The sequence below is a fragment of the Gopherus evgoodei genome, chromosome 16, assembly GCF_007399415.2.
Source record: "Gopherus evgoodei ecotype Sinaloan lineage chromosome 16, rGopEvg1_v1.p, whole genome shotgun sequence".
Taxonomy (NCBI): Eukaryota; Metazoa; Chordata; order Testudines; family Testudinidae; genus Gopherus; species Gopherus evgoodei.
The window spans coordinates 15105843-15120987 of NC_044337.1; the positions used below are offsets into that span (position 1 = coordinate 15105843).

The 15145-nt window shown below is 41.0% G+C and overlaps 1 protein-coding gene across 12 annotated transcripts in view; it reads left to right on the forward strand.

Moving 5' to 3' along the window:
- The window catches only part of FUBP3 (far upstream element binding protein 3), a 58081-nt gene that overhangs the window by 30921 nt on the left and 12015 nt on the right, over positions 1 to 15145 (forward strand). For all 12 annotated transcript variants that reach the window (XM_030535190.1, XM_030535193.1, XM_030535200.1 and 9 more), the window contains 5 exons: positions 1175 to 1273; positions 3209 to 3313; positions 3771 to 3873; positions 4745 to 4845; positions 9410 to 9551. In XM_030535190.1, coding sequence (XP_030391050.1) covers positions 1175 to 1273; positions 3209 to 3313; positions 3771 to 3873; positions 4745 to 4845; positions 9410 to 9551 — 550 coding nt within the window. The remainder of the gene's footprint in view (positions 1 to 1174; positions 1274 to 3208; positions 3314 to 3770; positions 3874 to 4744; positions 4846 to 9409; positions 9552 to 15145) is intronic.

The following is a 15145-nucleotide window of genomic DNA, read 5'->3' on the forward strand; positions in this document are numbered from 1 at the left end:
GTTTTGTAAAGTAGAGTATCATAGATTGCTTAAAAAATAGGATAAGAACATAAGAACGGTCGTACCAGGTCAGACCAAAGGTCCATCTAGCCCAGTATCTGTCTACCGACAGTGGCCAATGCCAGGTGCCCCAGAGGGAGTGAAGCTAACAGGCAATGATCAAGTGATCTCTCTCCTGCCATCCATCTCCATCTTCGGATGAACAGAGGCTAGGGACACCATTCTTTACCCTTCCTGGCTAATAGCCATTTATGGACTTAGCCACCATGAATTTATCCAGTTCCCTTTTAAACATTGTTATAGTCCTAGCCTTCACAACCTCCTCAGGTGAGGAGTTCCACAAGTTGACTGTGCACTGTGTGAAGAAGAACTTCCTTTTATTTGTTTTAAACCTGCTACCTATTAATTTCATTTGGTGACCCGTAGTTCTTGTGTTATGGGAATAAGTAAATAACTTTTCCTTATCCACTTTCTCTACATCACTCATGATTTTATAGACCTCTATCATATCCCCCCTTAGTCTCCTCTTTTCCAAGCTGAAGAAGCCTAGCCTCTTTAATTTTTCCTCGTATGGGACCCTCTCCAGACCCCTAATAATTTTAGTTGCCCTTTTCTGAACCTTTTCTAGTACTAGAATATCTTTTTTGAGGTGAGGAGACCACATCTGTACGCAGTATTCGAGATGTGGGCGTACCATGGTTTTATATAAGGGCAATAATATATTCTCAGTCTTATTCTCTATCCCCTTTTTAATGATTCCTAACATCCTGTTTGCTTTTTTGACCGCCTCTGCGCACTGCGTGGACGTCTTCAGAGAACTATCCACGATGATGCCAAGATCTTTTTCCTGACTCGTTGTAGCTAAACTAGCCCCCATCATATTGTATGTATAGTTGGGGTTATTTTTTCCAATGTGCATTACTTTACATTTCTCCACATTAAATTTCATTTGCCATTTTGTTGCCCAATCACTTAGTTTTGTGAGATCTTTTTGAAGTTCTTCACAATCTGCTTTGGTCTTAACTATCTTGAGCAGTTTAGTATCATCTGCAAACAGCATGCTGGAAGGCTGCTGATCTGACCCATATAAATATTTAGTGACCAAAGTTTGGACACCTACTGTTCACTCTTGTTTAGGGACCATGCTGATTCAAGTGTTGTGTGGCTTTTGCAGGAGCGAACAGGTGTGAAAATGGTTATGATCCAAGATGGCCCATTACCGACGGGAGCAGATAAACCTCTCCGTATTACTGGAGATGCTTTTAAAGTACAGGTATGGAGTAAAAAACACTTCATGTGATTCTGCATAATTGTGCTAACAGAACCTTTAGACCGTGGAATTGTTGATGGTGCTTGTGAGCATGTAGTGGAGTTAAATAAAGTTGTGGATGCTTTGTTAGAAAATGTTGGTTGCTGTTCATTCCAAACGTCTACTGATGAAGGTAGGTGCTGGCACACATGCTATAGATAAGACTCTAGTGTAACTTGAATGTTTAATTCCTCAGACAGCCAGTTAACATCTGTAATTTGAAAGCAGAACAAATCCTGGCACCAAAGGTTAAGTGTATTCAATGTTTATATTGCAGTTGCATCCAGGGCCTCTATTGTGCTAGGTACTTAAAACGTATAGTCGTGACTTCAGAGCTTAATCCCACAATCCCTCTGGAGGTGGTAGGATGCTTCATAGTGGATGTTTAGATCTACCAGTTATAGCAGTTTGTGCTGATGAGGTGCCTTACTAGAGGCTGGCGCAGTAATCTAAAGTTAGACAACTCTCAAAACATTAAAAGGCTGGTACAGCAGTTTGTTGCACCAAGTTGCACCCAACAGCTCAAGTTAAATTTTCAGTTCCTGCCCAAGCATAGGAACAATGGGCGAGATCTTTCAGAAGCATTTGGCACCCAACTCCTGTTGATTTTCTGCGGGAGCTGAGTGTCTGGTTGCCTTTAGAAACACCTACAATGATAGGGTGTTTCAAGTCATTCCTGAAGAAGACTAATATCCTTTCCTACACTCCTAGGTCTATCTAGCTAGTAATACAGCTTTCAATTTGATGAATGATGATTCATAAACTACATAAACTGAGCATTACAAAAGTGTAGATCTATAAGACAAATTTAAAAGCGCTCTTATATTTTCAACCAAACTGCATCTCACCTGTCACTTAACACTCTCTAGACTGCCCCTCTGTCTGCCTTTCTCTATGTGCTTCAGCATATTTTTCCATGTTCTTCCTGAGCAGTAAATCCCATGCAAATCAGAATTAAAGGATCTTAGACTGCAAACCCTTCAAGGCAGGGATTGTCTGTTTGCACAGCACCTAACAAACTCTAGATCCTTGAGCACCTAACAAACTCTGGATGCTACAACAGTTGCACTTGGCAGATAATTTTGCAAATGGTGGATTTTTATTAAAGCATGCCAATAACTTTATTTTTTCCATGTCAACCTTTTTTGTGATTTCTGCTTCAGTAAAAGGTTGAGGGGACACCTTCCCCTATATCTTATTAACACAACCACCAAATATCGGCCGTGCTGCTTCAGGTAATGCATGGAACCTAAAGTTTGATATATAGCTTTAATAAGTACACTTCTATAAATGGTGGCTACTATAGGTTTGTTAGCAATGTACACTTTCACTAGGTGGGCTGTATAGTAGCTTATGAAAGGCCTTCAGAAACAAGCACACGATTATTCGCTCTTGTAGGAAAACCTTCACAGATTACCAGGGTTGTTCTCTGGTGCTTACTTTTCACCATGTTTGGTAGCTAGTATTTCTTCTTTTCCTTCCTGTCTCCTCCTCCCCATCTTCTAGTGGACTTGCAGTTTAATGTGCCATCATGGCTTCTGCAATAGCATGTATGGGTTTGAGTTCTGTTCAGCAGCAAGGGTCTTGAATTTCCTTAAATCCCAGTTAAGATTATATTTTAGAAACAAATGTCCATGTTTTTTGAAAGACATTTTAAACAATTGCACATGGGGATCTTCCTTCTAAATAACTATCAAATTTCTAATGAGGAAGGGAGGATGCCATACAAAACAGATCTCCATTAAAATGGTGAAAGAAATCCAAAGTGAAGGAATTTCCGTCTGCTTAATATAAGAAGCAATTCTGCTTGATGCCTCCTAATCATTGAGGCCATGAGCACCAAGATGGAAAGTGGGATAGACATGAGTTAAAAGGTAACCATAATTTTTTTCCTCACAGCAAGCAAGGGAAATGGTACTGGAGATCATCCGAGAGAAAGATCAGGCAGATTTCCGAGGCGTACGAAGTGATTTCAGCTCTAGAATGGGAGGAGGCAGCATAGAGGTATCTTCTTTTCACACGTGCTTTGGTTACCTCCCCAGGGTGAGGGATGGAGACCATTTAAGTTCAAACATTGCCAGTGAGATTTATTTCCTTCACAGTGCTCCCTGCCTTTAAATATGTTGCACCCATCCACCAGAAGAGGCTCACCAGCTTTTCAGAGAGGGCATTTGTTTGGGCTTGCGGGTGGCACTTCCATCTCCCAAAATTGTTTTTTTGGAAATGCCGTTCTTGTAATGCAGAGGGCTAAGTTTGATAGGGGAAGGGGTTTATGGCCAGTAGAAATATTAAGGATTGAAAATTGCCCATACACTTGTGCTTAAGAGGGATAAGACATTACAGCCTGGAGCTGCTTCATTTGGTCTGGCATGGTACATAAGTGGGATGAATACTCCTCTTGTAAAACAAGTATAATATATGCCAGTTCTGAGTTTTCACAATGCTTTGCTTTTCCCATCAGGTCTCTGTGCCTAGGTTTGCTGTTGGAATTGTAATAGGAAGAAATGGAGAAATGATCAAAAAGATTCAGAATGATGCTGGCGTTAGGATTCAGTTTAAACCAGGTTTGTGTGAGAACAAAGGTCTGTTGCTTTCTGATCACTGTGAAGCAGGGACTGCCCAGTTTTATTGCTTAGTGCTAATCTACAGCAGCTAGTTTTCTGTCTGCTTGTAGTTACTTAGGCTGTGTCTACACTGCACTTTGATAGGTAAAACTTTTATCAGTCGGGGTGTGAAGAAAACACGCCCCAGCCGACAAAAGTTTTACCAATGAAAAGCGCTGCTGTGGACAGCACTTTTTTTATGCGTGCATTTATTTTGCTGGCAGAAGAGCTCTCTCTTGCCTGCAAAGATTAACTACCCTGGAGACCTAACAGCGGCACAGTAGATACAGCTTTAGTGCCCCTTTCTAAATGACATGCCACCTCCTTGGTTCCTCATGCTGTTTTTACAGAGGTTTTCTGTGTGTTACCTGTGATACAGGAAAGAAATTGTATACACCTCATTTTCAAAACATTAGACATTATGGCAGCAATGTCTTGGTCTTGTAGTTAATTGATACAAAGAATTGGATTACGGAAAAACCTTGTTTCCTGACTTTAAAGTACTCCAGGATATTCCTGGCTTTTAGGGATCAAGGACTTGACAAATTCAAATAATTTCCTCTGGGTCACTTGGCTACCTTTAGCCAATCTCTCTCAAGGTTTATCATGTTGCATGTGAAAGTGTTACCTTTCCACTATTAGACTCTTCCCAGATAATCAACATGGGTTCGTAGGTGGCTTCGGGGAAGGTCTGAAGATAGAGGAGAAAGATGGCAGGTCCAACACAACAGATCTACCTATGGGAAAACACTGGCAATAGCCATACTGGAGGGAAGCTTCATTTGGTGGGTGGGCCTTTTTAATTAAGTCTTTGTCACCTCTCCCTCCACAGATGATGGGATTAGTCCTGAAAGAGTCGCGCAGGTCATGGGGCTTCCTGATCGGTGTCAGCATGCAGCTCATATCATCAATGAGCTTATTCTCACAGCACAGGTGGGTTCTGTAAACTCCCATGAGGCAAACACCTATATTAATAGAGAATGGGAAAGGTAGTTATGGGAAGTACATAGTAAACATAGGTGGTGGCCTATAGTCATACCACAAAGAAGGAATAGAAGGTATTGAGTAGGCAACTGTGTTCTCTTTTCAGGAGGCCATTTATGCTGCTACCCATTAGAGTGCTGTAGTGTCACTTTTGTAAAGTGTTTTCCTGTCCTTGGTACCACTTAACCATGTGCTGGTTCAACTATGGAAGGTCTCTCAAGCACATCCATTTGGTTCTCGGATAGCTTAATATTGTCAGTTTCTTGTACATTTTTAGTATAAGAAGAAAATGGTGAATAATATACTGCTTATTTGCTTAGATAATTAACATTTTGCTCATGATTTGCATCAAGCTGCATTAGGATGGTAACTGGAATTTAAAAGTAGAAAACAGCATTATAACATTTATATTTATTAAACAAAATAACCTTAAATGTTTTGGATACAGACGCTTCTCTTATGGAGACATGTTTCATATTTACACCTAAATAATCAGCAATACAACAGCAATCTTTCTCTGCTTTGTCCAAGGCTATGGAAATAGGCTTCAATATATTCAGTGAATCTTCTACATTTCTCTTCAGTCTGTTGACTGCTTTGGCTGTGATAGTTCCATCTGTTTTGGCACTATTTTTTCTTCATAAATTGTCATTAGAATAGGCCAGTTCTTACTAAATCGATCAAAACACTCAACCACTGAATTCCATCGTTTCATCGCAAGGGAGAATTTTTTTGGGTCCTCCTGTTCTTTTCAGTGAAGCTGAAGCAAGGTGGTTGTTATGGAAGTATTTTGCAATTTCAGAAAGATTTTTCTTTATTCTTGGAGTTGTACTTAACTCTTCAAATGAACATTGCATCCAAACAAGTACTGCGCCCATATGTTACAAGTTTCAGGTTCCCTTCATTATCCTCTAGATTTCTTCTTATCTTGCCTACATTGGCAGCATTGTCTGTGACACAACTATATATTTGACACTTGAATTTTTGTTCAGTGTGTTCTAAGTATTCTGCTGTATGGCCATTTCCTGGTGTATTAATAGCTTCTGTAGGATAGACAACCCCATCTTCTTCTTCTGTCTCACAAGCACATTTTACTGGATCATTGTGTACATTGTTCCACCCATCAAGACTCAGATTAACAAATGTTCCATCAATGTTTTTTGTGAGCTCTTCAATTTACTTCTTGTCTACTGTATCCAGCAATGTCTGCTCTACAGGGTGGAGTGTAGCATGATTGTAATGATTGCACCAAGTCAATGAAATGTTTGTTCCGAACAAGTGGAAAGGGAGAATTTGTTGCATAAATGAATCAAGACATTTTTTTCATCTGTGGACTCTTGCTAGAATTTGCAGGGCCTGATTATGAACTCAGCTGTGGTTTTACTGAATGATAAAGAAAAGACTAAATGAAAGACTTCCTTCTCCTGCAGCTGTTTGTACCACCTGTTTAAAAGAGAGAAAACTGGGTTTAGAATAAATTAGAGAGAAAATAAATCCTAAGGATTGTCTGAATCTATTTAAACCCTTATCTCTAGCAACGTACCGAACTGGTTGTGGAGGGGAAGACGGACTCTTTTTTAAATGTTGAAGTTAATACTTAAAATCTTTACTTTTAAATAGGAAATCTTCACCTGGGATGTTTGATTATATTGAGCAATAAAAATTGTCAGACGTCCCGCCATACGTCAAAAAGTAATTGATAAATACTCCCACAACAAACTCATTTGCCAATTATCTTTTGAACACACATTTTGAAATTCACAAGTAAACTCTCCCCAAAAAACACATTTATGACAGTAATCTAAGTTATCATTTACTAGCATAGTAAGACAGGGTAGGCTGTCCATAAGAATAGTGAAAAATTAGTCAGATGATTCAGACACACCTATCTCATCTTCAAAGACTTTCCTTTTGAGGAGCACTTCTCATAATGTTTCATTCTGACCACCAGGCCTTGCATCTCTTTGTTGCACTGTTTAAATTTGGTACGTGTTCTTTTTTTTACCCAGAGGTCCAAGAATTTCTTGAAAATATTCCCAAATAGGGTCTTTTGTACAAGCTGCAGCCATGACAGGTTTTTTCTCCAGTTCCCTAGTGTTGAAATCAGCACGAGCGACTGCACTCTGATTCCCACAGTGTCCTGCTTTGGCACCAGTCTTGCTCCTTTCTGGCTGCGCACTCTGCTCCTTCTCCCGTGTTACATAACTCCCCCATCAGTACCTCCAGAAAACGCAAGAAGTAATCACGCTCTGAGCCTTCTCCTCATGTGACCCCGTGCTTTTAGATTTTATTTGTTTAGCAGGAGAGGGAAGCAGGTGAGAAATTAATGGGATTTCTGTTTTTTGTATCTCTGTGTACACATGCGAGGAGACAGAGCAAGGCTATTTACTTGAAGTACCCAAAACCATCCAGAAGCAAGGATGGATAGTTACTGGACAGATCAGTATCTTTCCATGAGCTGGAGAGCAGGTATCCATGGTGGGTGGAGTCATACATGTTTTTAATTTGAGATTTGAACCTATCAGAGCTCAGGGAGGGAGAAGCTGTAAAATAGGAGTACGGCACCACCCAGGTGGGCTCAGTGGATGAGCCTGATGAGACACACGATGGTGTCTTCTGGAGGTAGGGTCCCAATACCTGTGTGACTTTGCCAGTCTCCTGCACCCAGTAGCATAGCCTCTGGGCCCCCCACAGGATCAGGCCATTAATATAACACACGGCCTGCTGCGCTATATTTATATAACGCTTGACCTCAAAAGTTAGATGTTTTTCCCCTAATCATTTTTTATATAGAAAAGCAGCCTTGAAATCAGTTTTTTTAAAATAAGATCAAGGATTCAGCATATTTATTTTATATTTAAACATTTTAAGAGATTATAATTTTAGGCCTTAATATTTTGTTTATATTTAGATTTCATTTTAAATGGGTTTATTTTTAAAAAGAAAAATGTAATTAGCATTTAAATAACCAAATCTTTTTTAAATTTAAAAAATCCAATTTTCACTTTTTCAAAAAAAAAATCAATTTTTATCTATCCTGATTTTGGGGGGGGGGGAGAGCCTGGAATTGAGGGTTGGGGTTAGCATGGAAAAGCTTGCTACTACCACAGGGCTTGATAAGGGTGAGAAGTGCTCAGAATGGCAGAGCACAAACTGAGTGCACGAAGAGCTCTTTTCTTCTGGATCTTTTTTGCAGGTTCTAGCTCAGGGGTAGGCAACCTATGGCACGTGTGCCAAAAGCGACACGTAAGCTGATTTTCAGTGGCACTCACACTGCCCGTGTCCTGGCCACCGGTCCAGGGGGCTCTGCATTTTAATTTTAAATGAAGCTTCTTAAACATTTTAAAAACCTTATTTACTTCACGTACAACAATAGTTTAGTTATACATTATAGACTTATAGAAAGAGACCTTCTAAAAATGTTAAACTGTGTGACTGGCACACAAAACCTCAAATTAGAGTGAATAAATGAAGACGTGGCACACCACTTCTGAACAGTTGCAGACCCCTGTCCTACACCGCTACCTCGATATAACGCCACCAGATATAACACAAATTTGGATATAACGCCGTAAAGCAGCGCCCTGGGGGCGCAGGGCTGTGCACTCCAGTGGATCAGGGCAAGTTCAATATAACAGTTTCACCCTATAACGCAGTAAGACTTTTTGGCTCCCAAGGACAGCGGTATATCAAGGTAGAGGTGTAGCTAATGGATCTGTACCCTGGATACCCATCCTTGTACTGTTCTGAAAAGGCTCTAGGGCTGGAAAGCTCCACGGCTCTTTCTGGAAGGCAGTGGGGGGAGAAAACAGCCTTTTGTGGCTCTTCCCAGCACTGTTTGAAAACCTCTTTACATACTAGGGCAGATCCTTTCCTTAGCCACTTAATCTCTCCGACATTGGCCTGTGACAGCAGAGGGCCTTTACTTTGCAGATACAAGCATTTGGATTTTTTTTATCCTGACCTAACACGTCTTTGAAATTGGACAACGTTGTTTGGAGGTTCAAGTTGATTTGGAGCAATGTGTATTTCAGCTGAGGGATTCCGGTAGTTCTCACGGTAATTGGCATCTGAAAGGGTTAACTTTTGGCTTTTATGAAGCCTTTGGTGCCAAACAGTGTGCATTAATGCTAAGGTTTCTGGTTTGCTCACGAAAGCTTAGATAACTGGCCCTGCTCAGATTGGAACCCAGCAACTAAAAGGACTTTGAGTTTCTGCATACCTGCCGGTTACAAAAGGATATTCTGTTTGAAGGCATTTATATCTACTTGCTGAAATAAACCTACAGAATCAGGAAGGCAGCTGTGACCTGCATTAACAGCACTTCTTTGAACTGCTTCAGAATCTCACCTATGGAGATGAAGGCCAGGAGTTCCCTAGTTTAGTGATATTAGTGGTATTGATTATCATGCAGTTTAAACTCTGCTTTGCCTTTTTTTAATGTGGCAAATTAGATGTACAGGTATTGAGGTCAGGAAAAATATTGATGGAAATGCTGTTTTTTCCCTTCAAGGAACGAGATGGCTTTGGAAGTCTGGCAGTAGCCCGGGGAAGAGGTCGTGGTCGTGGGGACTGGAGCATTGGGACACCTGGGGGGATGCAGGAAATAACCTACACGGTGCCAGCTGATAAGTGTGGCCTTGTTATAGGCAAAGGTAAGTGCTGCTGACATGATGTTCTGAGATGTAATCTCCGTCTCAACTGGGGGTTCCTAAACTTTACTGGAGTGGCTGTGGTATTTCCAGTATTGAAAATTGTAGTTCAGTGGCCATGACCATACAACATAGGAGGAATTTAGTAGGCGAAACCACCTAGTAAGGCAGATGCTTTCTGTACACTTCCTTCTGATGCCTTGTCTCACAAGTGTGCTTTCTAGGCATTTTTTATGAGGAAGGGGGTTTGTGCATGCAGAAAAGTTGTACTCTAAGTTGTCAGGTCAGGTGTACATGTTGTACAATGCAGCTATCTCATGAAAAGACTTAAGTCCTTTTGAGAACCCTTCTAGCAGAGTGGTTTAAAGTGCAAGGGGACAGACCAAACAGCTGCATTTCTGTAGTGGTACCCTTTGTCTTGTATTTAGTTTACACTCCATTGCATGGCACTTCTTGTTGGAGCGAATGTTGTATCTCCTTGTCCGTGGAGATCAGCAAGTGACTACATGTAGCCAAGCTTATGTAGTCACCTGTAAGTTAGAAGTCTGTCTGGAAACAGCAAGCTCTAACCTACCCACTGAATTTAATCTCCTGGTGTGTAATAGGCTGAGCAGGTGCCCTCTGAGTGGCTAGGACTCCTTAGCTTGCCTGGAGTCTGTAGTTCTCTATAGTTGGCGTAACACTGCTGCCTAGTCATTGAACTCAAGTGTACCAAAGTAATGGAAACATTTTTGTTCCCTTCTTAAAACAGTTGTGTCCCAGTCAAACAATACCAAATGCAAAGGTGAAGGCTCCAACAGCAGTTGTAACTTGGCTGTGTCTGTCGTCAGGTTATAAAGTGTGCACCATAACTACACTATATTTAACTAGAAACAGGAATAGAAATACTGCACTGGTGCAATGCACCTTAGTTAATGTTGGAGTCTAGACTTTGTGAGGCGGGGGTTAACTGCAACACTAACACATGAAAGTAGTTTGTATTTAATTTCTCCATACTCTAGGAAAGAATGATCTGTGTGCTTAATGTTAGCATTTCAATAGTCCCAATTCAGCTTTTAGTGTCCCTGGAGTTGAGGTAAATCAAGTAGCAGTGGGTTCCCTCTTTGCTGCTGGCTAGAGAATTTTCTGCCAGGCTGCATTGCTGCTTCCGTTATATTTGTGGCATAGCGATGCCTGTCTGTCATTGACAATAAAAGCTTGGGATTTGCCGAATGCAGCCAGAAGTGTGGCAGTGCTCTTAAATTCAAGAGAAGAGGCTCTGTTTGTTTTTCTCGTTTCTTACTATTTTCTTCTGCACTTGGTGTTAATGTGCTTTTGAGGGGATTTTGCCATGGTCCAGTGACATTTGGCTTTTCTCATGAAGCGTGCCTGCATTCTATACCAATTATCATTGGGCAGGATGAATGTGCTGTGACAATCATAAAGGAATTGGCCTTCATTAAGACTTTTTTTTTTCAGATGCTGCTGTGAACATGCTTAGGGCTGACTGCTTTAAGAAAGTTCAGTTTTTAAAATTAATGCCCTTCAAATCTTCCCATTCCCAGTCTCATCCCCCTCCCCCTTTAGAAAGCTTTAAGGAAACTCTCTAAACAGTTTCAGGCTTAGTTTTTGCTGTAACCCTATACACAAGTGTAGTGAAAATGTATTAGCCATGCAAAAAGTGCTTTTGTTGCCTCATAATTCAGAAACAGCTGAAGATAGTGCTCAGTCTTTCAACAAAAAATCCTGTCAGGGCAGAGACCAAGCAAAGGAAAGTTATTCTCAAAAGCAAAAGTTGTCAACATGGTAAAATATAATAATGGAAACTACCATTGCTATTTTAACACTTGCAGTAGCTACCAGTAACCATTAGAAAGTACAGAAAAGTAACTAGTGTTTCCACAATGTATAGAAATGTCTCTTTAACGTAAGTGCTGTGATCTGAAGGAGCAAACACAGGGTTAGGTGTGAGAAGCTCCTGAATTCTAATGCTGGCTCTGCCAGAGTCTTGCCGTGTAATTGTGAGTGTAAGCCATTGTACTTTTGTTTCCCTATCAGTAAAATGGGACCGCTTACCTGAAGCTTTCAGCGGATTGATTATTAATGACTGTACAGTGTTTTGAGCATTTAAAATTGTGTAATATTTACTTGCAATCAGTACTATTGGGGTATTTACACTTGTATTGTTAATTCGTTTTTATCTGTTTGTTGGGAGTGATGGCTGTAGCTTTGTCTCCTGGGAGTCTTGGATGAGAAATGGATATGACACACATTTTCAGAGCCTTCTGTGTCAGTCAGTTCTCTTCCCACACTCCCACAATTTCTGACCGGTATGTCAAGTGGGAGGAAGAGGGAATGTTATTTCCAAGGTTAATACTCTTTCTGGATGGGCAAATAGGAATCCTCTGTTCTAAAACACCCAGGCCTGGCTGGGGATAAGGGGTTTAGCCATTTGGCACTTAGAGTATTGAAGCTAAATTTCTGGATGGGTCAGCTAGTGAAACCCTAGGGGCTGCTTCCACAGAGAAATTAAGAGCAGAGTCCCAAGTTGTCTCTTTAATGGAAAATTTTCATGTGAATGAGATTCTAATACTGCATCTGACTGAGAATAAATCACTTAATCTTCTCATTATATTTTAACCATTTTCTTCAGTCATTAACGACAGTCATGAGACTGATGTGAAAGAAGACTCTGGGAATTGCAGCTCAGAGTAGACTTAGCTCTTTTCTTACTAAGGCCAATGTTTTTGACATATAATGGAAACCAATGTATCAATACAGCAGGGGTCACTAGAGCAATTTCTGTAAATTCAGTTTGTTAATCAGACAGCTGTAAAGTAACCCTTTAATCCTAAACACACTGTCACCCAGGATTATAAGAATTTGGAATAAGAGTTATTTATTTTGACTGGAAAAAATTATAAGTAACTTAAACTAAAATAGGCTGCTTTAGAATTGGACCTTTCATGCTGAAGACTTATGCTTTTCATGTAATCTAGACTATTTTAGGTACTGACCTGGCCTTACAATCTTTAGTGTGTTTATCCTCACAAACTTCCTGTGAGGCAGGACAATGCTATTAACTCCATTGTAGTGTTGGGAATCAGAGAGGCTAAGTGGCTTGCCCAAGGTCATGCAGAAAGTCTGTGGCAGAGCAAGGACCTGAACTCAGGTTCCAAGCTAGTCCCTCACCTTTGGACCATCCTTCCTCTACAGGATCCAAAGCTGACATATGCATGAGCATCATGTCTACAAAAGAGTAGATGTTAGTAACGGCCGTATTCCTTGTTGCCTTAAAAATTGTCCTTGAGGGGGTCAGAGGAGGAAGAGGAATTCAGACCGGATTGTTACAAGCTTTGTATCAGCCGTGCACACAGTAACTGATCCCAGTGCCTTTTCCACATGGGCATGGTGAGCGTTCTGTGGCTTAATAAGGAAATGCGAAGGCTCACTCAAAGTTGGTTGTATTTTTTTGCTCTAGGGGTGGGTAGGTGCAGCTTTTCTTGTTTGAAAGACTTGAAGGGTGGAGTGGAAAGCCATACAAATGTCAAGTGCTTTTTCTGTGTGCTGGTGCCTGGAAACAAACTGCAGCCTCTCAGGGGCCCCGCTGGATTTCCATGATAAATACAGCAATATTGACAGATAACGTGGCTGGCCTAGCTCTTGTCAGCTCTGCCTTTTAGCAGGTTTGATTAATTGCTTTACAATTTCACGTCCAGCTGGGGGGCCACTCCTGGATCATTTCTGCCCCCCGTCAGGTAGAAGAATGGAGCAAGCTGCCAAATAAGTCTGTGGACAGCCACCATGCGCCAAGCGGGTGACCTCATTATGAAGGAAGGTGAACTCCTTCCGATGCTGCTGCAGCATCATGTTGGCTGCTTCAGCTTGCTTGTATGCTCCAAAGGCACAGTAAGAAAATATCTCAAATGGGAGGGAAGTAACTTTTGGTATATCAGAGTGAGGGGCAGGAAGAAGAATTCTGATACCCAAGAATGTGCAGTGTTTAAAGGGACTAACATACACCCTTTTGTGAACAAGCCTAGAGATAACTCACTTCGCTTGCTGCAGAGTGGTAAAAGAAGAAGCTGGTGGGAAACAGGCCCACAACTAATAGCTTCCCCTAAACATTTCTGCTTTTGGTAACTTGCATAATGAAATGTGAAATGCTAATTATGGAGACAATTTGAAACTAAATACACTGGTCATTTACAGCTGGGCAAGGATAGCAAGTCAAAAGGGAAGATATTTAGAGCTCAGAGGTTACACATAGCTTTGCTTTGATGTTCACATTAGCATCTGCCACAGATATTGCATTCTCTTCCTTCCTATGTGCTCACAAGTAGGCAGGCTAAAAGTGTGGAAAACTTTCTTCCATTCCATATGGCAGCTTAGTGAGCACATAAGCAGGCCCCAAGACTCTGATTGTGCACACATCCTAACTTGTTAAATGAAACAATTCTTGTTTCCAAATTCATCTCAGAACTTTCCAAATCACAGTTGAAATGGATGGTTTCCTATTTGGCTGCGCAGGATAATCCGTTTTGCCTGCAGAAGGAAAGATGGGGCATAAAAACTTCTCTAATCCCCCAAAATGCATCTAGAAAGAGTTAATTGCCTAGGGGTGACTCTTCCTCCCACAAAAGGGGGTATAGAATGTTGAAAAGGTCACAAGTTTTACAATGAAATGAACAAATGTGCTCAATGTCCACACTTTTTGTCTTGAAGTTGTGTTCAGGGCTAGTTTTAGGAACACTGACAAAAACAAGGAAGCTGCTTATGGATACACTTTAATCAACTTTTTTGCTCAATTGCTCATTAGTTTCCTTTTCTCCCCCTTGCAGTGTATGTTTCAGTTAGTGCCCTTATCTAGGTCTGTAGGAATAAGAGCTTAAAACTCCCCCCACACACACATACCCTTTTCTCTAGTTGAGTGGCGCTGATCTGTAAGTTCTGTGAAATTCCAAAAGAAGAATTGAACCATTGTAACATTGGCTGAAGCTTTTGTTAAGCAAATTTCATTAAGAGACTGAGACTTCAAGTTTTTTCACGAAGTCAAACCAGATTTCATTAGCTCCGCTGTGCCTAAGAGTACTCTTGTGCTCTCACTTATCTGAGAGAGCTGGTTCACTGTTCGTATATGTTCGCCAAAGGTGCACTAAAGGATGTCTACACTTGAAAGTTATTTCAGCTTAAGGTAGGCTTTGAATTTAAAGCTTGAATAATTCCCCATTGGACACTCTTATTCTGTGATAAGGGTCCACATGGGGAGCTGTTTTGAGTAGCTTATTGTGGTTAATTTCCTCGTGTATACAAGCCTGAACTCTAGCTGTGAAGTGACAGGCTGGCAACTGTGAACTTTGCACTGTTCCAGAAGTGTGTGTAGCCATTTGTGCTGCATTGCAAGTGGGAAGTGGCTGCAGGAGACGGTAGGATTTTAAGGAAAGCACCTATTGAACATTGCATAACCATAGGAAAACTACCAGGCTTTGTCCTCACTGCTAAAAAAGGTGTGTTTTACAGTGAGATAAGTAATGCATCTTAGCTATCGTGCTGTCAAACAAACAAAACACCTGTTTCAGCAGTGAACTGAGTAGCCTTAAGTCAGGAAGAATAACAGT